At 35.2% G+C, this 25,082-nt stretch overlaps 5 protein-coding genes and 1 long non-coding RNA gene across 6 annotated transcripts; 3 read left to right on the forward strand and 3 right to left on the reverse strand.

Moving 5' to 3' along the window:
- Positions 1-286: 286 nt before the first annotated feature.
- Positions 287-3,661, reverse strand: LOC104737837 (uncharacterized). The gene is made up of 6 exons (XM_087480139.1): positions 3,467-3,661; positions 2,599-3,108; positions 2,134-2,256; positions 1,982-2,023; positions 1,827-1,883; positions 287-1,494 (listed from the first exon to the last, which is right to left on the reverse strand). The coding sequence occupies exons 1-6, from the start codon at positions 3,528-3,530 to the stop codon at positions 374-376; spliced, it is 1,917 nt and encodes a 638-aa protein (XP_087336265.1). The 5' UTR covers positions 3,531-3,661; the 3' UTR covers positions 287-373.
- Positions 3,662-5,484: 1,823 nt separating this feature from the next.
- On the forward strand, positions 5,485-7,404 carry LOC147929119 (uncharacterized). Its single transcript, XR_015578882.1, has 3 exons — positions 5,485-5,748; positions 6,019-6,552; positions 6,647-7,404. It is a non-coding gene; the product is annotated as an uncharacterized LOC147929119 (long non-coding RNA).
- A 3,154-nt stretch (positions 7,405-10,558) lies between these two features.
- On the reverse strand, positions 10,559-13,719 carry LOC104734481 (ACT domain-containing protein ACR12). Its single transcript, XM_010454073.2, has 11 exons — positions 13,608-13,719; positions 13,139-13,521; positions 12,718-12,778; positions 12,316-12,438; positions 12,038-12,132; positions 11,601-11,685; positions 11,439-11,498; positions 11,249-11,304; positions 11,051-11,156; positions 10,883-10,951; positions 10,559-10,789 (listed from the first exon to the last, which is right to left on the reverse strand). The coding sequence occupies exons 2-11, from the start codon at positions 13,324-13,326 to the stop codon at positions 10,727-10,729; spliced, it is 906 nt and encodes a 301-aa protein (XP_010452375.1). The 5' UTR covers positions 13,327-13,521; positions 13,608-13,719; the 3' UTR covers positions 10,559-10,726.
- Positions 13,720-13,971: 252 nt separating this feature from the next.
- On the forward strand, positions 13,972-15,466 carry LOC109128486 (uncharacterized). Its single transcript, XM_019234962.2, has 3 exons — positions 13,972-14,303; positions 14,924-15,004; positions 15,203-15,466. The coding sequence occupies exons 1-3, from the start codon at positions 14,124-14,126 to the stop codon at positions 15,224-15,226; spliced, it is 285 nt and encodes a 94-aa protein (XP_019090507.1). The 5' UTR covers positions 13,972-14,123; the 3' UTR covers positions 15,227-15,466.
- Positions 15,396-16,780, reverse strand: LOC104734482 (transcription factor DIVARICATA). The gene is made up of 2 exons (XM_010454074.3): positions 16,101-16,780; positions 15,396-15,966 (listed from the first exon to the last, which is right to left on the reverse strand). Exons 1-2 carry the CDS (start codon positions 16,430-16,432, stop codon positions 15,633-15,635), a joined length of 666 nt encoding a protein of 221 aa, XP_010452376.2. The 5' UTR covers positions 16,433-16,780; the 3' UTR covers positions 15,396-15,632.
- Positions 16,781-20,456: 3,676 nt separating this feature from the next.
- Positions 20,457-24,171, forward strand: LOC104734483 (cationic amino acid transporter 6, chloroplastic). Its single transcript, XM_010454075.3, has 4 exons — positions 20,457-21,126; positions 21,253-21,821; positions 21,926-22,157; positions 23,490-24,171. Exons 1-4 carry the CDS (start codon positions 20,718-20,720, stop codon positions 24,041-24,043), a joined length of 1,764 nt encoding a protein of 587 aa, XP_010452377.2. The 5' UTR covers positions 20,457-20,717; the 3' UTR covers positions 24,044-24,171.
- Positions 24,172-25,082: the final 911 nt, after the last annotated feature.

The following is a 25,082-nucleotide window of genomic DNA, read 5'->3' on the forward strand; positions in this document are numbered from 1 at the left end:
GACACTAGACTCTCAAAAACAAAATTGCACTTGACCAAATATGGGCTGAAAATAAGTTAAATGAAGGCCCAATAATCCGTAAGGCGAAAGCCTAAAGGTGACTATTTATAGAAGATGATTCCACGACTGATTCGTCAGACAATCGATGTGGGATCCTATGTTTTTCAACATTATAGAGAAGAGGGAAACGTTCCGAAACCGAAATATCCCTTCAAACTGAGATTGAAGTTTCATCAAGCACTCTGTAATATTAGTTACCCTCCAATCTCTTTAAATACATGTTGTATAAATAATTAATTGATAGTTATATTGACAAAAAAAAATTGTTAATCACAAATTCATACTTGGGACTAAAATAACAAAGAAATCTCCACTAAATGTTTAGGCGACCACTACTGCTTGCTGAAATGGGCCCAGATGATCCATGTGTAATAGTAATATCTACACATGGTTCTAGCCAACTTTTTGTATCGCGGTGGAAGAGTCGTTTGCCATAGGTGGAAGAAATCATCTCATTGAGAAGAGGATATTGCAACATCAAGAAGAGAAACGCAGGGACGCTGGCGAGTGGCTTCAATGGGACTACAAGCAATGGCCTTTCACGCATCGACGCCGAAACCGAGGTGATGAACGCAAGAAGCATTGAGGCGATAGATATGAACAGAATGGATTGACCCAATATCATCTTTCTAGGAAGTGATACAATGAAGTCATCAAAAGAGTATCTTGAGGTCAGAATGCTGAGGAATATGAGCACAGAGATGCAGGAGGCGAAGAAGGCTAGAGTGTCTGCTATGATGAACGCTGTGAAATGCTTGTCAGTAAGAAGAAGAGGTGCACCCGAAGTTTCATTAGTACCTCCAGGAACAGTGAATATTGCTTGAAATGTGACAGTTGCAATGAGAGCTGCCACGAAGCTACAAGCAGTGGCAGTGTACTTCATCCATTCTTCTCCTTCTTTTCGTAGAGGTTCGTGAGAATCTTCAAATATTTCTCGCGGGGTCTTCTTGTCCCTGTTTTTTTGCACTACTTCACGTTCTGATATCAAGCTCTTTACTTCCTCAAACCACTGACTCTCTCTTTGCATCTTGAGAGCAGCTCCAGAAATCTTAGAAAGTTGGTCGGGAGTAGAGAGATGAGCGGCGATATGGAGAATGTTGTTGTTTTTGTTGTCGGAAGATCTAAGCAGCGTGACCTTTCTATCATCTAAACCATGTATCAGATTAAAGATCTTCTCTTTCTTGAATTCAACAGCCAGCTGAAAGAGGTTTCGACCAGAGGCAGTTTTCGAGATCCAAAGAAGTCGAGGGTTACATTTGATTATCTCGGTGAAAAATTCCTTGTTCCCATTCTCCACCGCTGCAAGTAATGCTTCATAGACCGTCTTTTTCCAGCTCTCGTCCTTGATCATGATGGCTCGTTTCATGCAAAAAGTTTTAAGCAACCTATGAGCTTTATGATGTCGATCTTTTAGCTCATATATTTGCTTTATTCCTATATATGCAAAACAAAAAACTATGAGTTCATCTATATAACTATGACTTCCACACTAAAAATTAGAATTGTAGAAAGCCCGTGAATGATCATATTCATTATACTTAATACAATTCATCGTGCATGTGGATACTGCACTGGCTAAGTGTGACCTTCTGGAACAATTAGTCGTGATCTCGACCAAATAGCTAATTCAACCAAATGACTAATTGCACGTTTAATTACCTTCATTTTGAAATGCAGACAAGTCCTGTCTATGTGAACTCTAATGTAGCATACTGCATACATGCATCAACTTTAGATAAAAATTAGAAAAAGTTAGACTTACGTACCAAACCAACCAAACCATTTGGAGAGACCTTTTAGTTTCAGTGGCATACAAAAAAGACCTGATGAAGGAAATACGTAGAAACTTCAATGAGTGCGTATATAAATAGCACATGTTTAGGAAAATAGCTCAAATTAAGAGGGTATCTGCATGAGGTACCATTGCTTCGGTTTGGTCTCGAAGTCTCAGATATACGTATACCTACCAATGGAAGATATATATACAACTAATAAAGTTCAAGAATGTTTAAGAAAAAAAAAAGAACAAGAAAAAAAAAAGGATTATATTATTGATAGGTCATAGGTACATACAAGAGTAGATGAGGCCTCGCCAGAACCCAAGATGGCAGTGGCTATGAAGCAAGTCAGGTTTCAAAGCTATGAACCTAAGTGGAGCCAGAGACGGGACGTCGTTGACGATGTCCAACGCAATGCCTAACAGTCCATGAAACCGAACTATTATGTGTCTGTTTTATGTAATAGTACTGCTCAGTTGTATATTTTAAGTACATGCTTAAACAGTCCATGAAATTTGAATCTGACCGCTATGGCCACAATTAAAGGAACCTATTTATTATATGCTAAACCATTTAATGTTTATGGATATAATTTAAAAACCAATTTGTCTAATTAGAAAAGTGCCGCAATTCATGTTCCTTTTTATATAGATTAGGTTCCTAACACTAATCGCTTTGAGATTCCTAGAGTACCATGTGCATGTTATCATTGCCTTAAAAGTTTCATCAAGTAACATGTCAATTACTTCAAAAAACTTACGGAGATATCCATAAAATATGGCATCGAGAAGGAGACGTGTACCCCAATATCCCTTGTTATCCTTCAAGATAGCTGAATTCTTATAATGATTGTTATAGAGGTAGCGAGTGACCTCTCCATGCCCTGCATTTGATGCCCGCACAACCGGTATAGCTAGCCCATAGGAAGCTAAGTTATCTTGAGCAAGCGGACTGGGGTTAATATTGTTTGGGCACAATCGCTTAACAATCTCCAAATTGCCATTCCCAGCGGCAATATCAAGCTCTAAACTCCGTTGAAAATGAATATCTTCTTCCATCGTCTCATGCCTCGTCATTTCTTGAAATAGTAGCTTCTTGACCATCTCCAATTGATGGTGACGACATGCATTTTGCAATGGTGTCTCAAATGGGTCAATCCAGGCAGTAGTTGTGTCTTTCGCTAGGTTCCGGAAGTTTAATATCACACGTTGCAAATCATCGTAGCTAATTTCTTGTGATAGTGATAAATTTTCATAAATTTCGCCTAAAACTGCAACGGCACATGAAGAAAATAACATAATCAATTAGATACAAAATGCATCCATAAACAAAATTACATCTAACTTTTTTGTGCTGAATCTGGATGCATCTAATTAAACTTTAAGCAGCCGGAGACATATATAAACAAACAGAACCTAGCTTCGAAAAAAACAAGTTACAAGAGATACGTACAATATGTAGACCATTGGGAGTAACCAAAATCTCTTCCAAATAAAAAAATCAAGTCAGATAAGATAAGGAAACGAGTGACTTAACGTGGACGCAACATTTGTGTGTTTACGAATTGCCACAAGTGATAAGTAGCAACGAAATGATGAAAAGAAAAACTATTGTTACTGATAAAGAACCTCGCATTCCTTGTGAAGAACCTCCCACTCCTTGTGAAGAAGAACCTGCTGAAGAACTTGCCATTCTTCTGAACCTGATGGGAAATTGGAGTTGTCCTGTCAAGCAAGTGTCAGTCCCTTTTGTGAATTTCGATTTGATGAAATTTTTGGCACTGTGAGATTGTTTAAATAGACCTTTTTCGTTTAAAGGTATACGCAATTATCTTTCACATCATCTCATTCTCTTTTTCTATTTTTTTGTTGGGTCATATACGTCATCGCATTCTTCTTCCTAACAGTTTTTTTTTTTTTTTGCTCCTCCCAACTAGGTCATGACTCATGTGCTTATCAGTATGATTTCTTTTGTTTGTTTGACTCTTTCTTTTCCTCTTTTGTTTTAATTAAACTAGGATATAGACCCGTTGGTTGCCGCACGGAAAACTGAAAACGTGAAATGACTAACATTGTTAATTCACATTTCGAGTGGAAACTTTACTGTAGTCTTTTAACTATATAGTATGAAATTCGGAAATAATGCCTAATATGAATCAACCAAATTAATCAAATAATAATTTTGTTGTAAATACAAAATCGATTCAATGACAATAAGAGAACAATGTTAACAAGATATGTGAATCTTAGCAAGATAATCAATTTTGAAAGATATTCACGTGTATAAAGCAAATTTTAAATTATTATTTTATCAAAATTTACAAAACGTACAAAAATAATAATAAGAGAAGCAGACTGAGAGAGTCCACAGCAGTCAATTTCTAGATGAATACTTAGAAGAGATGAACGATGAGGTATAAGATGGAAAACGACACCAAATAAAAGTTGGATGAAGGAATAAATAAATAAAACATTCCAAATTTTAATAAAGATTAGTGAATTAATGTCGATTAATAAATTAAAATAATAAACTAAAAGAAAACAATACTCAGATTTTTTTAAACTTAGAGGTATGAAACAATACTCAGAAAAACAAAAAAAATTTCAAGATTCCTAAAATCTATATGTATAAACAAAGTGGTGTGGAAACAAAGAGGTGTCAAAAACTAATATGTGCGAATATTAAAAGTTAGAGGTACCATGAAGAAACAAAATTATTGGGAAGAAAATCTTGCAACTTTTGAGATCATTAACAAATATAAATTCAATCAATTACCTAAATTAATATCTGAAAGAAATGATCGATGTGAGTATAGAATTGGAAAACGACACCAAACAAAGGTTGGATAAATGAATCAATAAATAAAACAGTCTACATTTTAACGAAGATGAGTGAAAAAAAAGAAGATGAGAGAGTTAAAGCCACGAGGTAATGGTGAATAGAGAGGTGGTGGTTACACGCCTACACCCCAACTTAAGATATATTACTAAGGAAGACATTTATGATGAATCACAACCATTGAAGATGACGATGCCTTTGGTATGGCCAGCATTTTTTGAAAACAAAGAGGCATTGAAATGTCTTTTTTTTGTTTGTTTAAAAAGACCATAAACGATGTAGTTGTGTCTCAGCTGTTGTGACGACGATGTAACAAATCTAAAATTTCTTTTTATTATTTGTTAGCAGATTAGAAGCAATGTTCACTATATCATCCCATTGGTTTACAAACTATAAATATTCAAAATTGAAGAGTTAAGTTATTTTAATTGAAAGCACTATGTAATGGCAAGAGAATAAAAAAGAAAAACCAATGGCTGCATCTCAATATGCCACATTGTTTACGATATAATTGTAACGTCAATAGCTTCTCAAAACAACGCCAGATTTTAATGTAAAAAATTGGTGACTAAGAGAATTAGACACCTATGAATTACAATCTCAACAAAATAGCAGACGTAAGAACAAATTCAACGGTGGTTTTTAAGGAGTTTTTAAGAGATGTTTAAGATTAAAAATAAATTAAAATACATGATAAATGTTAAAATCAATTCTAAGAAGCATTTTTAGAATTCTTTAGGATCTCAAATGTGTCGGTTTGTCATTGGTTGGTGAAATTAACAAAAGAAAAAGAAAAAAAAATCGACGAACCTTTTTTCTCCTCTCTCTTTCATCTCTTTAGAGCCGATAATCGGTGAATTTTTCTCTCAAGCCTCAATCCATTGAATTGAGAGTCTGTTGAATTGAGAGAAGAGATGAGTCGGAAATGGGTTTCTAATCCGGCGTTATCACCATCCAAGCGATGCCGGTGACAACTTCGGCTGATATCTGGTTCCTCAAACTCAAACACCAAACCTGAAAATTATTGAAATCTCTGAGTGTGGTTCAAGGACGCTCCAATCTTGTCCTATGGGTACACATATCTTTGATTTGAAGTGTAGATCTTTGATATCATCTGAATTGAGAATAGATATTAGAAAAATAGAGTATTCTGATTTGGTAATTGATTAGTAAAATTAGGGTTCTTTCAATTGGGTATTGATGTTAGGAAAATTAGTGTTTACCGTTGTTAGCAGCTTGAGAATTTGATGAGTTGATGGTTCAATGATTTAGCTTTGATGTGTGTCTTCTTAATTATAGTGTTAAAATTTAGCTTTGATGTGTGTTTTACCGGTTGAATCAGCAAATCAAGTGACTGATTCTCGGCTAGGGCTACCAAATCCGGATGCTATCTGCAGAACATGTGGCAGCAAAGATCGAAAAGTTTGCGAAGGTATAGTAAAGAATCTGGTTTTGGCGATACTTAATCCATATTTCCTCAAGGAGATTGCTGCATTGCTCAACAAAATCTGTCTTGGCTGTAAATACATTCATAAAAAGCAGTTTCAGGTTCATGAGTCTTTCCAAATCCTTTTATTGTGTGTTTTGGAACTACATTATGCAAATGTCGCCTTTGTTTGTTGTTAAAGATTACTTGAAGTAAGATCATGAGATAGATTCTCTTTTCATTTTCTATTTTCCATTATTGTTGCTATGAGTCGGATCTTGAAATTTATGAAAGACGGGTCTTCCTCCTAGTGGGCTTCCCTCATGAGTCACATGGAAGTAGACAAGGTAGAGATATCAGTTTTCTTGCTCTTAACTTCTATAAGAAACTAAACTTCTGTTATAGTGATCTTTTTCTTGCAGCTTGCTTTCACATGATCGACTGATACGGGTAAAGTTATAAGAAATAGCTTGAGCTTTGCACACTTTGCCCTTTTCTTTAACCAGTTTATGTTATCTTAAGCTGTTTTTTTTTGTTTTTGCAGGTGAATGTGTGTTTGATAGACCTGTTAACTAGTCTTTGTTTTTTGCTGTCTTGGAGATGACCTCACCAAGTTAGTTTCAGACCCATACACAAGTAAGTTTCTCTCATACGCATTATGTTTTGCTGCCTTTCCATTTCACTTTCTCAGAATCTTGTTTAATTCATCTTCTTTCTCGAGTTAGTGTTTGAGTTCAATGCTTGGTAGTTGACATTGATTGCTTGTTTTGTCCCAGTTAAACACAAATTGCTTGGTAGTTGTAACAGTTAAAGATTTATTGTCGAGTTAGTGCTTATGCTTGGTAGTTGTCATTGATTGCTTGTCAAGTCACACTTAAACACAAAATCTAATTAAACCTAACAAGTTACGCATTAACATAAATGCTTCTTGATACTCTTTGTTCTCCTTTAAACACAAACCATCGATTCTTCTTTCCTCTCCCAAAGCTTTCAACACAAACCAGAGATTCTTCTTTGCTCTTCCTTCTCCTTGTAAACACAATCTGACATAACTTCACAAGTGGATGCCACATATTCTGTGGAACCTTCAAACCTCGCCGATATGATGATCACTCGAAATGATATTCGTGATAGATTAAGACATCGACGATTGAAAGCTGATTTGGTTGAGAATATATGGCAAAAATTCGGCACAAGTCAAGATTATAATTAATCGTTTTTGTTATCTTTTTTTAATATGCTTTTAAATCATGTAACTTTAAATTTTATGAAATGCAATAATTTATGTTTTAAAAATTGCTTATAAATTTCAACCAACCAAATTGTACTTGACATATTTTAATTTACAAATTAATTTTAAAAAAAATTTAAGAACCCAAAATTAGGATCCATTGGAGCATACCATTTCAGTTTTTTTTAAAAGTTTTTAACTTTATTATTTCTAATTATTATAATTAAAAATATGCTTAAAATCCTTTTGTAACACTCCACCATTGAACTCGCTCTAACAATGGGCACGAGAGATGTGTAGGTTTTACATCCAGGGAAAATACTAACCAATATTTTGCGATATGATGCTTGCTCAAAGGAGTCTAGAACGAAGATCGAATGCGTTTTAAGATATTGATTAAGCAAATTGGACTTTGTAAGCCCCAGCTATCAGAATACTAATGGGGCAGTTGTAAGAAAAGCAACAATGGCGAGTGACACTTACGGTGTGATCAATCTTCAATCGGAGTTACAATCGAGTGACTCCTATGAATTCTAGGAGTTACATAATTCTTCCTAGAATTATGTACGAAAAAAAAAACTTCTCATAAGAAATCTAATATATATGGCCCCCGATCATAACACAATATTTTAGAGATTCCGCCCCCTTTGATATTGGTTTCCCTTCCTTTGATAAAAGTTGTGCTTCTTGGTTCTTTTCAAGGTAATCAGGAGAAATTTACTGACCATCAACATAATGAGAAACAAAGCACTTAAGAATCAAAAGAGAACAAAAATCCAAACTTTTCGTTGGTCTTTTCTTGCTATTGCAGAAGAGTGAATAAAACGAAAGATATGAAAATGCGAGATGGTAAGACAGTGAATTAATCACACATCATAATGGATGACCCTTTTACTATGAACAATCCACCATTTTAACAACCCAATTCTTCCGTTGTTACATCGCATTCCAAGAAAATATCTTTCTTCATTATATCATTATCCATATCATAATCTACCGGCAATATTTACAATCCACACCTCTTAGGAATTTAATTATCATGTACTAACATAACGTTCCAAAGAAAAAGTTTTCTTAACCAAAAGCCAATACTAATAAATTATAGGCAATACTACAAACTAATAACGGTGATACCACAAAATACGAACCAAAAAGTCAAACACATAAACTATATATACACGATAAGTAATATCACAACGTAATTCACGATAATCAAGGATAAGGAATATATAAATCACTATGAAGAGGCACAACTAAACGTGGTGAGAACTGAGAATAAAAAGAGGCGATGTTTCACATAAGACGTGAACAAAAAGGTCGCTACTGAAAAGAATTAAAAGACACATCTTTTGGTTATTGAATTTTAGCGAATTTTCCAGAAAGAAAAAAAACAACAGCCCTTAGATTAAGAAAAAAACAATCTTCAACCATTGGATTATAAAGATGACATTAGCCATCCCAAAAGATGGGTTTGCTATTATATATATAGATTCCCTTAAAGGTCAACGATAATTTGATAAAATATTTAACGATCTTTTTTTACAAAAACATATATAAAGTCTATAATTAGAAATTCCGCATGTTGTGCATTTTAAATTCTTTTTACAATTTCGTATACATTTTTTACAAGTTACCTCCTTTATATATATATATATATGTGTGACGTTTGTGTTTTGCTCTTTTTGGAGAATCCATCAAACCAGTGATTTTTTTTTTAATACTTTGTGAGATTTAAATAATTTGCTGAGATATTGAAGTTTTATTTATTTGTTTACGGAATCAGTCAGAAAAAAATGGAAACTTTTACTGGTAACCATTAGAGGAACAAAAGGAAAATGAATAAACAATGAGGAACGGAATAAATAATTTTTAAGGAATGAAAGAAAAAGATGTAGAGAAAAAACAAAATAATAAATGATAACCAAATAATAACAATATTTTAAAAAATATATTAAATATTAAATAAATCAATCAATAAAAATACTAATACTATTTTTAATGTATATAAAATAAATTTTACATTTGATTTTAAAATAAAATTTAATTTAAATATTTTTAGTTTTTATTTACGATATAAACATTTTTTAATTTATTTTACTATTCATACAATTTCCAAATAAAGTTTTCAAATTAATTTAATATGAAATTTTGTATAAAATATATTTTTCTGCCAATACACTGTGAAAATATGTATATTATTGTATTATAAAATTAAAATATTATTAATAAACATAATTTTTATTTATTTTAAAATAAAAAGCGAAATTTAATATTTATTCTTTTTTTTGTTCTATTTGTTTCTCATTAATTTTGGAGAGAAACATTTTTGGTCTAGTGTTCCTTATTTTTATGAGGAATGTAGAAGAATGACGAGAAAATAATATTCTTTGTAAATGGTAAAAATTTTGAGAAATGAAGAGGAATATCATATTAATTAGAGCCGGAATTAGTCACCGGAACATTTTTTTTAAATTATATAGCGAATCTTTTTTTCTATTATATATTGAATTAGTATTACACTATTACCTTTTGGGAAAACAAAACAAAAGTGACCTTTCGAAAAAAAGAAAAAAAAAACTACAATCAGTCACTAAAAACAATAGTGTATACAGTACACGCCTGACTGGTTTATTGGCTGGACATTTAGCCTATTAAACAATTTTTAAATGATAAATAAAAATAGTAAAAGACTAATCCATCATCCTACATTTTATCCCATACTCGTAGCAAATTAAGATTTGTGTCAACTGTCAAGTTTCAAGAGCTTTCAACTTGAAATCAATTTAGCAATGATTTAATTGGCATATGTTTCTTATATATGGTCTATTCTAATTGAGTAATTTCACATGTGGATCATCACATCTACTGTGAATATCCCCACTTCATTTTCATCATTACTGTAATGAGTAAACTAAATGACTAAATGATTGAGATATTTTGAATGAGAGCATTAGTTAATTTCTTCGCAGGAGTGTAACGGTGAATATAAAAGTCGGCATGCTTGCCCGTGTTCCGTTTTGATAAAATTTAGGCCTGGCCATTTAAGACAAACTCAGAACCCAAGTCAATGTTTTCGAATTCTAAAATCCTAAAACAGACGTTGTAATTTCAAAAAAAAAAAAAAAAAACAGACGTTGTACTGTTGTAGAGGCAGTTCAACTCTCAAGTTCTTTTCGAATTTGAAAAACTGGAGCCTTCTTTTATCTAAAACGGACCCAAATCAAGTGTCAAGAACCCATTTATTATTTTTAGCCACAATGGTTCAATTTATAGTATCACGAATTTCCACATCATCTTCTAAACAGAAGAATTGAAAGTTTCGCAGCACAGATACGATTGCGTTCAAGGATAATAGAGGGCAGTTTCTTTTCGGAGTACAAGACCAAAGCTCACTTAATAGCTGTCAATATCCGTCTCTGGCCTTCTCAAGAAGTAACGGAGACAGTTGACTAAAACCTGCAGGAGAAGTTGATAATCAACTGTTGATTCTTTAACTCTCTTTTTTTTCTTCTTAAGGTTATAAGTACGAGGAGCTGAGCAAAAACTCACCTGTGACAAGGAGCGGTTCAGTGCTTGGCCTTGGTAGCTTACGTGAAACTTGTCCTTCGCAACCAGTCCCTAAGAAAATTAATAAGACAATGGACACGTAGTTATTGTAACGCAAAGAAATGGATCACACTGTATGTACATACGGAGATTTTAAGAGTTTTTGAGTACTTCTGTGTCTATCTCTGCAGATTCCACGTCTATGTTGATATCAGCCATCACTTTGATCATCTCTACAACAAGACCAGGCCTGTCTGCTGTCTCTATGACAAGCAGGCTACAGAATACAGTAAACCAGCGAGGGTTATGTAAACTATTTTATCAGGTTATGTTTATGTTACAGTATTCTACTAAATAGTGAATATATACCTCCTCTTTGGTCCGTCTTCTTTCACATGTATGTGAGTCGCGATATCAACATCAATCTGTCACCAAATGAGTCCGAAACAGACTGGAGACATCAGTAAAGTAAAACTAGCCTTTAACAACAACAGTAAACTAAGAGTTTTAAAACACAGGACACAAAATTATCATCAACAACCAGAGTAAACATTATTACCTTCTTTTCAGGAGCCTTTATTCCAAAAGTTTCACCCATTGCAAGTTGCTCACTGCATTCCTGCAAGACAAACAAAGGCAATGTTCAAAAAAATACACAAGCTGCAGGCAAGGCTCTCTAATTGCGAATGTGATAAAGAGAGAAAGAAAATTGTAAGCAGACCGGGTGGTATTTCAAGAGATTGTTGATGATGGTTAATCGGATTTGTTCCAACAAGTCAGGATCTTCCACTTTCCGACCAGTGTCTCTGGTGTGAAAATAGATAATTTCATTCAGTCATCTGAAGATAATTGCACACAACACTCAATATTTTCGGAAAACAGAAAGTATTGACCAGATTCACTTGTCTAAATTATCTATTTTTGAAAGAATTCTTCAGAGAGATATTATTGCCAAATGTTAATAATAAACTTCATTGGACAACTGCAGAATTCTATACAAACATTATTTGAGACTAAATTAGTGAAGTTCCAAGGAATATCATAACAATTAACACAAGGTGGACCTTGAAAAGTTTGTACGTCCTATTGAGCAAGTGAGAGGTCAATAAGTGATAGAAAATCATCTAAAGAAAGGAGATAAAGAAGAACCCTTCTTACAGTTTTGTTATAGAAAATTTGGTCTGCTTAACAGATCCTTCGGTTGAGACAGTTCCTTTTACTACATCCAATCCCAAGTCTTTCAGCGACCTCATCTGCCAAACACAACAATGATTCATAAGCCGAGAACAAGGCAAGTTTCTACAAAATTCAGTGATAATCTGATACTGATAGTAAAAATGCTACAAATCTAGCTCTAGTAGATCAAGAATAGCTACAGCATTTGTCAAATCGATAAGATAGAACTCAAAACCAAAACAGGAAATAGAACCCCTCACAGTGTCAATGAGAGCCCCAAGGCGATTTCCAAAACTGAGCTGTACAATGGTAGCTTCAGGGTCAGCATCCTGGTCTATCATAACCATTGGCATTGGAACGACATCGTCATCGTCTTCCGATTTCTGCGATCAAATTTTCCAGCAAATGTCATCTCAAAGCACACGTCAACACAAAACTCATACGGAGAGACCCTTTTCCCTATTAAACATGAGAAAATCAGATTCACATATCAAATAGTATACATATATATCATCAACACATAATCCGTATACTCTCCACACTTAGTTGCTGAGCTTCTGCGTGTGTAGTCATGGTAAGCCAGCCAGATCAACAGATCCAAGAAACAGCAATAGTTTAATAGCGATGAAACAAATGAAAAAGAGTGAAACGAAGTTACTGACCGGATAAGATGGAGTAGTGGCATCAATGCTGTTAATCGAAGCATATACACGGTTTCTTATACTGCACATCAAAACAAACAACCTCAGATAAATGATAAATCATACAAAAAAAGAATTTGCAATCGGTTCATAGAGAATCATGTATCGCGTAGTACCGTAAAGAACTCGAATCTGTTAACCGAAATTTAATCTACCTTAAGCTTTCTCAATTCTCTTAAAGTTCAAGATTCATAACGACAAATTCACCTACTCGAAACGAGAATCTAGTATAAGTTCCGTTTACCAAATCGTTCGAGCACATACAGAGCAACGATTTTAGTAGAATCAAGCTTGAGAGTGAGCAAAGAACACAGCGAATCGCTAGTAAACTTAACGGAAAGATCTGAGAGAAACGATATATATGAAATACGCAGCAGCTAACCTCTTCGTCAAGAGAGACATTACACCTCCGACGAACTTGCGACGATCATCGAACAAAGCAGGCGATAGATCTGGAGAAGCAATTTGAGCGGGAAACGGAATCTGGTTGCTGATCGCAGGAGAAGGACGCGAAGCTAACGACGAAGAAGAATGAGTTACAGAGAAGACGATAGAACTCGAGAACGCCATTGAAGTTTGAACAAGAATTTTTTTTCCTTTTTTCTTTTTCTTTCTTTCTCCTCCGAAGTCAGAGAGAGAGAGAGAGAGAGAGAGAGAACACCGAAATCTATAAAAGATGGCGATAAAATTGGCGTTTAGTGTTAACAAAGAGATGATGGAGTGCTGAATCTGCTGATGTGTGACGTCACTACCGAGATGCTCCACCTGTACATCAACTAAAAGCTTTTATTTTTATTTTTTTCCAATATGGTTTCTACAAGTATTAATTAAAAACTTGCAAATTGTTATACAATAATGTGTTAGTGAGACGAATTTAGACGCATAAATTTGGTTGCTGACGTTCAAACTTCTACCAAATATCTTTCCTTTTTTTTGACAACAGCCAATCCGACTTGTTTGCAGATCTTTATAAATCAACTTAACATGCTAAAGATTATTTAAAAAAAAAAAAATTGTCTCTACTCTCTAATGTAAAACAGATGCGGTATTGCAATTATTGGCGTGACATTGTTATTAAAAAAAAAAGTTGTTCGTTGACCCAAAAAAGGAAAAAGTTTTTAGAAAAAAAGAATCTCGAAGATGAGCCTGGAGAAGGCTCACTTATTGGGCCATAACTTACTGGGCCATGAAATCAAAATAATAAGTCCTTTGCTTGTTCAGTTATTCTTAATCTACGCGGGTGCAATGTTCTAACGGGTTGTATACCCGACCCGGACCCGAAGCTGAACCTGCCTCGTTCACTCCAGAGACAATTTCTACCCAAAAAAAAGTAACGATTTCGAGAGATCTTCTCAGGGACTAGCAAAATGTCGGCGGCTCGCTCTGCGATCACAAAGCTAAGGTTGGCTCGATCCTTGGGGGAGAGTCAGATTGGAGGATCGCGTTCGGTGGAATCGACTCGAGGACCGGCGATTCGTTGCTTCAGCGACGACAAAGGTCGTGTGCTCAGCGAAGAGGAACGCGCGAAAGAGAGCATGTACATCCAGGTTCTTCTTCTTCACCTTCTACCTTGTCCGTCTCATGATCTTTGTATATAGATGCTATCAGAGTTTTGTCTATACGCTGTTGCTAAATTGAAAAATGGCGTTAAGCACTTATTTTAAAGTTAATGAGATAAAGACTGATGAGATCCGAAGCTTATTCCTATCATACACTTGGATCCAATTGTTTTCTACTGAATTGTATAGTCGTCGTTATATGATCAAATGGTTAAAATAGTTGATGGATGCGTATTAGTTCATAGTTAATACAGATGGATAGAATGGAACTTAATGTTGTCTCTGTGATCCATATAGCTTTCGCTTCTACAAACAAATCTTTGTTGAAGAAAGGGGAAGGAACCGTGAGAGTTGTTGACATTTTTTTAGCAATCTCTAATCTCTATAGGTTGTTTGTGTTCCTTTTTTGGTTTGAGATTGAACTTGCAAGTTACAGTTATAGACTTACATCTATATAGCTGGATGCTTCTCACTTGCATTACTCAGCCTCAGAACAATTGAGCCGTGACTATTGGAGTTGATGTATTTAGGGGGGTTATAGTTCATGAAGCTATTTCTCTTCTAGTTCAAAACTCAGTTGTTTAAGAATCCGACCTTTTTTGTTGTAGAAAATGGAGAAGGAGATACTGGAGAGGAAGAAAAAACTCGAGCAACAGAAGCTAGCTAGTGAGAAAGGAAGTGCAGACAAGGTAAACTTTCATCATACCATCAACTTCTATTCGTATTTTCCAATTCCAGTTTTCAGTTTGATGACATGTCTTGTAGTCAGAAAAAGGGCATTTCTAGAACTGAATTTGGCTTTAATTTCACAATAAACGAAGATCTAGCTGAACATAGCTTACAAATGAACCTGTTCATTGATTGTTTGCTTTCACTCTCTTGTGCAGAAACCTGAGGGAAGCAAGCCATGAGTTCATCACTTGCAGTATGCATGAATCTGGTCATAAGGCAAGCGGTAGCGAAACTTAAATAATAATGCCTTTTGACCTTTGTCCTCTCTTCTCTTGTGTACAGAGATTTCAACCTTGCTGATGTGTGTTTGTTTGTGTGTTCTAAGGAAATCAAGTTTTAAATAATAACTGAAGAAAACAACCATATGCATTGATTCAAAATACCAAAATGGTTACCGAACATATTTTTGTTTACAAAAAGCATTCCTATACATAATTTTTATTCTTTCATCACCATCATCATCATGATCATCTGTATAAAGAAAATACCCAATCCTATGTTCTTCTTCTTTCCTATTCACATAAAATGAGTAAAAGCCCCTATTAAAACTAAACCCCATCACAATTTCTTCTTTCCCCTTTAACTTCACATCCGAAAACCGAAATCCTCAAAATGACCAGGAGTAGTCAATTGCTGACCGAACTCAGACATAATCTGTTGTTGCTGCTGCGGTGCGTGAACAGGACTCCCGTGCTGTCCAGTCCAGTCCATGTTAGACCCAGGCATAGCCAAGGTAGTGTCAACAGTCGTGATGTCGTGTATGCTCGACCTTTTCCTTTCCTTCTTAACCGAGTTCTGTCTCAGAAAATACTTCTGTGCGTGACTCGCGACTTGCGTCGGCGTCCTCGTAACCACAACGTTCCTCGAGATGCTTCTCCAATCTCCCTTACCATATCTCTTTAATCCAATCAGAAACAATCTGCACCATAAGATTCAAATATCATCAATCACCTAAATTTAGCAAATTGAATTTCTAAATTCTCAAACCAACACCAAAACCCTAATTTTTCAAAAAAATATGAGAATTGACTGATAAAAGAAAAAGAGACATACTTGTGTTCGTTCTCAGTCCAAGGAGTTCCTCTTTTTCTTTCACTGTCAGCATGTTTAGAGCCGAAGGAGATCTGACCAGCGGAGTCCCAACCAGCCGAGGCGGCGGCGGCGGCGGCGGCGGAGTCATCCATGTAATCAGGGACATCAACACGACCAGCATCAATCTCAAAGACATCATGAACCAAAGCCTCGTAATGCTCCCTAACTTCACCAGCAGATTTGTGAAGCTGATCAGCGATTCTCTCCCACCGATTAGGAGATCCTTCAGGGAAAAGAACCAAAGCTTGCTCAAACATCTTATCCTCCGACCTTGTCCACTGACTCGACGCCATATATATGACCGCGCTGGTGATGTGATGATTTTTACAAAAACAAAAACCTGAAATTTGTTGGAAGAAACTGTTTGGAGAATTTATACGGATTCTCTTTTTTTTTTTTTTTTGGTGTGTGAAGGATTTTTATAAAAGAAGAGCTGGAAAATAAATAAAAAATAAAAATAAGGAAGGAAGAAGCAGCTCAGAGACCAACTTCAACACGGTTTCTTCTGCAATTGGGATGTCTTCTTTTGTCTCTCTCTCTCTCTCTCTCTTCTTCTTTTTTCTCTTTTTAATTTCTTTTTTTCTTTAATTTTAGGGTTACACCTGACCTGACTTACTGAATTTTTGCTTCCAGTTTGTTACAGTTCTCTTTTTCCTTTTTTATTTTAATTTTATATTAAGCAAATGCCACTATACTTTCCAATAATATTGGAACACGTAGATATTGAAGGGAATTAAAAAAAAAATAACTAACCGCCTAAAAATACGAAAAAGCTATCAATCTAGAAAGACTTGTTTTTAGGATTTACATTCTCGAATCAATCACACAGTACTGTCTACGTCTCCTTGTCACTATTTTTGTACTACAACCCCTCACTTCGCTTTAGATATTTTTGGCTTCTCGTGTTGAACAAATTAAAAAAAAAAAAAAAAAAAAAAAAAAAAAAAAAAAAATTGTGATTGTCCAACATTTGACTTGTGAAATTCTGTACCGCAAAGTTTGACTATAATGTTTTGACAGTTGGATCATTAATGTTAAGTCAAAATCAAATTCTCAACTGTTTTTAATCCCAAGTGTAGTGACCATTCATTAAAAGCTTCTAAAACTCACGCCCATCATTAATTCAGAATGCTATTCAATATTCATAGCACTTTCATGCCTTGTTTAAACGAGTTTACTTCAATTAAAGAAAATAAAGTTTGGACTGTAATTTTACCAGTATTTAATAATTTTACTAGCATAGATTGTAAAATGGATAGTAGTATTTTCTTGTTACATTAGCAACTGTTTGTTTGTAACTGTTTGAATTTTAAACGTATTATATTATGATACTCCAGTAGAAAGAAGATATATAACACTCAAGTTTGTCTTATCTTATCCATAGATCTCCTTTGTACTTTTTTAATCTAGATATATTCTCAACGACCTTCAACAAATTAACTAAACAAACCAATGGAACTTCAACTAATATTTTAGTACTTTAGCTGTACTTGTTTCTTCTTCACACGTAGTTTACTTGTTTCTTATAAAGTGGTTTTACCACACTTTTTACTAATTTAATTGGATGGACAAAATTTATAGTGGATGGATGGATAGGTTACGGAGTCGAGACGTACGAAGGTGCCTTGGACCGACCTCCTCACCAGTATTAAGCCACGTGTCTTCTGCCAATTGTTTCCAAAGGATACTTTTTGGCATCTGACTGGTGCGTCTAGATGACGTGGCCTCTTATCTAACCGTCACGTGGCCTTCCAAGTAAAGTCTACTAAGTTCCTGCTATTTTAAGCTTTTTGTCTGTTTAGTTTTGATATTATCTTCAAAAAATATTTGGAAAATAATATATACAGAAAAACAAACGAATGGAGCTAGAGTATTGAAATCATGGGGTGGTGCTAGGAACAAAAGATACATAAATTCGAAAGAAGAAAGTAGAAGAGAGGAGGTTACACTGGTGAACTAAATTTCCGAAGCTAACGGTAATAATACTTTCGTCGAAAACGTACGTAACTATTGCAAGTTTGAAGGGGCTAGTTGCCCAAATAAAATAAAAAAAATCAAGAGAAGAGAATTCTAATCTAATGAACAAATGAAATGGGCGTTTTAGATTTTGTTTGCAAAAGAATGGGCTTTTAGATAGATTCTTTGAAAGGACTTGTACATTGTCTGGTAAGCTAATTTACTTATCCATGGATACATAATTATGTTGTGGGCTGATCTGATCCACACTAAACCTAGCTCACATTATTATCTTTATATTTTTAAAATTATGGAGTCTCATTCATAAACATTTTTTATAACATATTTATTCAGGCATTTCTAATTGTAAGAAACTTTTATACTTTATTGATACAATTTTTTCATATATATTAGGCCTGATCTTGAATTTCTAGTATTTCCTCCACATAATTTTTTTATACAACTTCAAGTATATAGAGGAGAAAAATTATAAATGTATAATGCTTATGCATGTGAAACCCATTTTTAGTTAATTTAGTTTTGTATATTATTCTTTATTTATTTATAGGGTAAACAGAGATGGGCAGGTCTGGTACAGAGCGTGTGAGACGTGGTCGGATTGAGGAAAACTGAGTTTTGAATCTTATCTAAAATCAGATTTGACCATCCCACTCGCTGTATAAACCACTCCACATTATCTTTTTGTTTTTATTTCATTATTAATTTCACTACTCTTTTATTAAACCAAGAATGTGAAACGTGATTGGTGGTGAGTCACCATACAAACCCTAATTAATATCTGTTAATCGAAATTAAGTTATATATATGTATGTGTGGTTGATACGAATATGTGTCAACGTTTGTGACACTCATCTTATTATATTTATTGTGAAAACAAAATGGGGCTTCGGAGAGTTCTCTTGAATGATAATTGAGGTAGATATTTCATACTATGGGTTTGGATAAGGTAGTGTGTGTTAATTCAATGCAATGAGCGTCCGATAAAGAGAGAAAATATCAATAATGCAATGTGTTCATACTAGCTATCCAGGTATGGGTGCGATTGGGAGCGGTAGAAATTAGACACACCATATGCTAATCATTCATATTCTCACCTGATTTACATTGAGTGCAGTCTGTATAACCATATACATTATTCTTAGAAATCATAGATGTTAAAAATATACGTAGATCACATCTGATAATTAAATTGACTACCCAACATAGTCATAGTTTTTGATTAAATTCTGCCATTCATCACGTGAGAACATTATATTTCCAAAATTTAACATAATCAAATATTGGAGTCTTTTGTCAAAAAGATTATCTTCTCTAAAAGCGATGAGTCATTGTTTTCGGATGCCACTTTCGGTAAGGAGAAAACTCAAGATCGTTAAAAACATATGTTGCATTGCCCTCATCAGAGAGATTAAATCTCCTTTTTTTCTTTCTATGCAATCCACTCATGCATACTACTATATACTCCCTTCATTTCAAAATATATAATGTTTTAACTAAAGCATCATTTCAAAATATACGATGTTTTAACTAAAACACACAGATTAAGAAGTTTTTACTTTTAACAAGTTCAACTAATCAAAAACAATACTGTATAATATAAAATATTAAATTAATCCAAAAGTTATATAGAAATTTAAAAACATCCTATATTATAAAACAAAAAAACTTTTAAATATCTTATATTTTGAACAGAGGAATATATGCTAGTTAAAAATTAAATTTTGTTCGATATATATATATATATTTTTTAAAAGAAAAGAACTCATATCCTCAAATTCGGGTCACGTTTCTCTTTAAAACCCGTGTGCTTATCCATTGAAAACAAAACAACGTCCCACGTGTCAACTTCATTGCCACACGTGTGAATCTTAAACCCCACATAGCCGTTAGAGATAACGTCGTTACCGTGTCTTAAAACATACGGAAGTTTTCGAAACATCGTTTATTTAGTTTCTCTCTTTTTAACGTCCGTGACGGTTTCGTAACCTCGGGAACTAACCAAAAGAAGAGGCTTCTCTGAAGCAGAGAGTCGTTACGTTTCAAAACAACCAATCGTTAGCTGTCTACAATTATTATTATGGTATTTAAATTAGCACTAATCCCCTCTTTTAGTCTTATTGACCGCAAAATTTATAAATTGTAGTCTTCAAATACAATAAACATCAATTTCAGTCTTTGCCCAGTCTAATTGCATTTATTAACCTACCATTTTTAGTGGTTATGTGGTCAACAAAAAGGGTTTACAAGCTTAGCTAGATGTGAAAATCATACTATCTACTACTAAACTAGTTTACTAAATTATAGTAGTATATATGAATCAATTAAAACGTTAGCATAATTAGTAGATATAAAAATTAAATTTAATTTGACCAAAGAGATGAAAAGCATCTTTTGTACATAGTAGTAAGCTTTTTAAGCTGATGATGCTTATGTGATTAGTGTGAATATAATTACGTCTTTGTCCTTCTATTCTTCTCTTTTTTCACTTTTCCTAATCTCTATTATAAAAACACCAAAACTCTAGTCAAATTCACATAAATTTCTCAGTCCTCATCCTCCACAATCCGACCCGACCCGAATCTGGCCGGTGGAAAACAAATTATGGAGGTGCAAAGCAGCGACAACAATGGCGATGGCGGTCACTCTTCTTTCTCCAGTCTCCGCGTCTACCTCAACTCTCTTTCCAAGACGCCTTCTCGCTTATCCCGCCGTGTGATTTCCGTCTCGACGTCTTCCGAAGAGATGAGCCGCGTCCGTGCCGTCTCCGGCGAGCAGATGCGCCGTACTCTCCGGTGGTATGATCTCATTGGACTCGGAATCGGCGGAATGGTCGGCGCCGGTGTTTTTGTAACCACCGGACGTGCCAGTCGCATCTACGCCGGTCCTTCGATCGTCGTCTCTTACGCCATCGCCGGACTCTGCGCTCTCCTCTCCGCTTTCTGTTACACTGAATTCGCCGTCCATCTCCCCATCGCCGGCGGTGCCTTCAGCTACGTCCGTGTCACATTCGGTTAGTCTCTGACTCCCGCCAAAATCACACCACTCTCTCCTCCTCCTCCGATCAATCTGCTACGATTTCTGAAAAATTCAAACTTCAGATTCGTAACTGATTCTGTTACATTCTCCCCCGTTTCAGGTGAGTTTCCTGCATTTTTCACCGGAGCGAATCTAATACTGGACTACGTATTCTCAAACGCCGCCGTTTCGAGGAGCTTCACGGCTTATTTAGGATCAGCTTTCGGGATCTCAACTTCAAAGTGGAGATTCTTCGTCACCGGTCTACCAAAAGGATTCAACGAGATCGATCCGGTGGCAGTTGTCGTAGTCATCGCAATCACCGTCATCATCTGTTGCGGCACAAGAGAGAGCTCGAAGGTGAACATGATCATGACTGCATTTCACATCGCATTCGTACTCTTCGTGATCGTGATGGGATTTCTGAAAGGAGATTCGAAGAATTTATCCGTACCGGCGGATCCAGAGCATCCTTCGGGGTTTTTTCCGTTCGGTGCGGCGGGTGTTTTCAACGGAGCCGCCATGGTATACTTGAGCTACATAGGATACGACGCCGTTTCAACCATGGCGGAAGAGGTAGAGAATCCGGTGAAAGACATACCCGTGGGTGTCTCTGGCTCCGTGGCGATCGTCACCGTGCTCTACTGTCTCATGGCTGTGTCAATGTCAATGCTTCTCCCATACGATCTGGTCCGTACTTAAAATTGTTTTTTTTTTTTTTTTTTTTATTTAAATGAAGACGGCACGTAGTGTGAGTGTGAAGCTGAAAAACGGTGGGGGATGTGTGTGTGCAGATAGATCCGGAGGCGCCGTTTTCAGCGGCGTTCAAAGGATCGAACGGCTGGGAATGGGTGACGAAAGTGGTGGGGATAGGAGCAAGCTTTGGGATATTAACATCACTTTTGGTGGCAATGTTAGGTCAGGCTCGCTACATGTGCGTCATCGGACGGTCCAGAGTGGTCCCCTTTTGTTTCTCTAAGATTCATCCCAAAACATCTACGCCAGTCAACGCCTCCATTTTTCTTGGTACGTTTCTTTTGTCTTTTTCATTCATTCATTCATCATAAAAAAAAAAAACGTTTATTTTTATTACTGTCCAAACCCAATGATATGTGTGGTGTTGTAGTTAGAAAGAAAACATAAAAAGAGGCAAGGCAGTTAGGTTAAAAAAGGGACCCCAAATTACAACCGTTTCGATGATCTGTTTCCATGATCTTTTTCTTTTTATTGATTTGAACTTTTAACGTTTTCTCAAGATCACACGAACCACGTGATTACATTATCTAATACGTGTCTATTTCAGTTTCTATTTTTTAAGATCAAAAACTTTTGGACGCAAACCCAACCATTAAAAAAAAAAAAAAAGATCTTCCGGTATCGATTTCGATCGTGACAAGGGATTTTAATTTGTACGTTATATATCTCAACGTAGGGACACGATTTATTGTGAGTTTTTATTTATGGTGTTTTTAAGACAGAGTCACACAGATAGCATCTGAGTCCCGATTGCTAGCTAAGATGTCGTCTTCACCACTGGTTTCTTTTTTCCTCTCTGAAAAGTTTAGTTTTTTGGGGTTTATTTCTTTTTTTTTTTTGGTTCAAAGATTCAATATTTTTCTGCGGTATTGATTGTGATGGATTTTGTGGGTCTCTTTGTTCTTTTTGTGTTCCCTTAGTGTTAAAATTACATATTCCACTTTTTCTAAAAAAGAAATCGCTTACGATAGTTGGATAACTAGTCATCCATTGGACGACTAAATAATCAATCAATTTCAATAAATATAATTTGTGAAGATATACTACTATGGTAGCCTATAGTAGTCGGCTGATATTTTCACAACTCCAACTTTTCGGTAGTTCTCGGAAAATCTTGCTGAGCTATGCAACTCGTGTGACAAATTTAATTAGGTACCAGTTTAGAAATTAGAATAATAACCATCTTGAAGAAATAATGGAACTGTAATTATTGGCAGATTGGTAAACAAGTAATGTGTTTAAACTAACTAGAGTCATATCTGTATATGCATACTCTTTGAAGCAAGCCTTGGTTTTCTCGTAAATATTTATTCCCATGAATTTGTCGCGAAGTGGATCATTATCGAGGGTCATCATCTTTCAACGTTATCCTTACTAATTTTAGCAACCACTAACCCACATTTGCTATATCCATCAATAGCATTAACGTTTCTCACTTATTTTGTCCTCTCCGTATCTACCTTGACAAAATGACAAGACAAAGGAACAAATCCCTCCCTCCACCATTCATTTCAAATTTGGACTTTTCCCTCGGTCGTATCATCTACAGTTAGAGAGAATATGGCAAATCTTATTAATGTTCGTATTGTTTATTCTTATCAGGCATTTTCACGGCGGCTCTTGCGCTTTTCACCGACCTAAACGTTCTCCTAAACCTTGTATCTATTGGAACACTGTTCGTCTTCTACATGGTCGCAAACGCTCTCATCTTCAGACGTTACGTCCCTCTCCAACCTACCAAACCATGGACTACACTTTCTTTCCTCGCACTATTCTCCATAACCTCACTCGTCTTCACCCTCATTTGGAAACTTTTGCCCGAAGGCAAGCCTAAAGCTTTCATGCTAGGCGCCATCGCAGTGGTGGCTATAGCCATGGTGTTGATATTTCATTGCATGGTCCCTCAGGCGTGGAAACCCGAGTTATGGGGAGTCCCGTTCATGCCGTGGACCCCGTGCGTCTCGATTTTCTTGAACATATTTTTGCTTGGTTCGTTGGACGCACCCTCTTACGCCCGTTTTGGGGTCTTCTCCTGTTTGATCGTGCTCGTGTATTTGTTATATGGCGTTCATGCGAGTTCTGATGCTGAAGCAAATGGGTCTTTTGATGTACGGGAAGATAGACAAGTGTTGAAAGAATTGACCGAAGTAGTGTGAAAAGTATTTAATTTATATATAATTTAAAAATTTTAGCCTATATAATGTAATTAAACTCTCTATTTTTTAAAGGAGGGGGTTTTGAATAATTAATGAAAGATAATTAAATTATTTTTAGGGGAAAAAAACTTATGTTAATTTTATTTATAGAGGAGAGAATTTTAAGAAATGTTATTACCCCTTGTGATTTTAGAAAATTTAGAAGAGGAATCAGAGATATGGTAACTTTTTATATTGTTGCAGTTTATCATATAACGTACACTTATTACACAATTCAAACAAAACAATATATATGCGAAAATATATATATATATATATATATATAAGTTACAAGATTGTGACATATATAGATCAATCTTTGTCAAATCCTCCAAGGCAAGATCACGTATGAAATATTTATGTGATAGATCATAACATTAGTAAATGGAAATGTAGGTCTCTCATAAATACGAGATGGCGTACAATTGAAAGCGATGGGTCCCCATCTTTCCCACGAGACACACATACGTGAATTTTATCCGAAACTTCATATCCAACAAGATCACACCTCTTCTTTTTCATTTATTTGTTTATTTTTCACGATCACTTTGTTTCAAATTCCTTTTGAGGAGGTATATACATTCTTTTATTATTTCTTATTTATATATTATATATATAACAATATTGGTAGTATGCTAGTATTATACGAAGTTGTCATTTTCTGAACCTTTCTGAAGTTATCAGGTTAGTGAAATACTAAGTACGTAGTACGTACTCATATAAACTGATCCGAAACTCCACTTTTATCTCAGTTCTAGGACATGATTTTTCAGATCTAAAACCATCAAACTATGTTGAGTATATGCTATATAGTAAATAAAAATCTAAGGTCATGTTTTAGAACTATTTTATCGTCCAAACGAGACCGTGAAGTTCTAATTTGAAGTGCTAAAATCTTCAACCCACAACTTTGGATGCCCAAGTTATACAATATTCTATCCTAGAACTGAACCTTAGGTTTCAAGTTAGGATACTAAAAATATATTATCTTATATATATA

This window comes from Camelina sativa, chromosome 13, assembly GCF_030686135.1.
Source record: "Camelina sativa cultivar CO46 ecotype springtype chromosome 13, ASM3068613v1".
NCBI classification, from domain to species: Eukaryota; Viridiplantae; Streptophyta; class Magnoliopsida; order Brassicales; family Brassicaceae; genus Camelina; species Camelina sativa.

Bases quoted from the DNA above. Each gene is read 5' to 3' on its own strand.
- LOC104734483 (XM_010454075.3), top strand. From the start codon at position 20,718: ATGGAGGTGCAAAGCAGCGACAACAATGGCGATGGCGGTCACTCTTCT. The intron at 21,822-21,925 runs GTCCGTACTTAA...GTGTGTGTGCAG, and splicing joins TGCTTCTCCCATACGATCTG to ATAGATCCGGAGGCGCCGTT. The intron at 22,158-23,489 runs GTACGTTTCTTT...TATTCTTATCAG, and splicing joins CAACGCCTCCATTTTTCTTG to GCATTTTCACGGCGGCTCTT.
- LOC104737837 (XM_087480139.1), bottom strand. From the start codon at position 3,530: ATGGCAAGTTCTTCAGCAGGTTCTTCTTCACAAGGAGTGGGAGGTTCT. The intron at 3,109-3,466 runs GTTCTTTATCAG...GTGCCGTTGCAG, and splicing joins TTCTTCACAAGGAATGCGAG to TTTTAGGCGAAATTTATGAA. The intron at 2,257-2,598 runs GTAAGTTTTTTG...ATGGACTGTTAG, and splicing joins CATATTTTATGGATATCTCC to GCATTGCGTTGGACATCGTC.
- LOC104734481 (XM_010454073.2), bottom strand. From the start codon at position 13,326: ATGGCGTTCTCGAGTTCTATCGTCTTCTCTGTAACTCATTCTTCTTCG. The intron at 12,439-12,717 runs GTCAGTAACTTC...ATTTGATCGCAG, and splicing joins CCACTACTCCATCTTATCCG to AAATCGGAAGACGATGACGA. The intron at 11,157-11,248 runs GTATATATTCAC...TGTATTCTGTAG, and splicing joins GAAGACGGACCAAAGAGGAG to CCTGCTTGTCATAGAGACAG.
- LOC109128486 (XM_019234962.2), top strand. From the start codon at position 14,124: ATGTCGGCGGCTCGCTCTGCGATCACAAAGCTAAGGTTGGCTCGATCC. The intron at 14,304-14,923 runs GTTCTTCTTCTT...TTTTTGTTGTAG, and splicing joins AAGAGAGCATGTACATCCAG to AAAATGGAGAAGGAGATACT. The intron at 15,005-15,202 runs GTAAACTTTCAT...TCTCTTGTGCAG, and splicing joins AGAAAGGAAGTGCAGACAAG to AAACCTGAGGGAAGCAAGCC.
- LOC104734482 (XM_010454074.3), bottom strand. From the start codon at position 16,432: ATGGCGTCGAGTCAGTGGACAAGGTCGGAGGATAAGATGTTTGAGCAA. The intron at 15,967-16,100 runs GTATGTCTCTTT...CTTATGGTGCAG, and splicing joins TGGACTGAGAACGAACACAA to ATTGTTTCTGATTGGATTAA.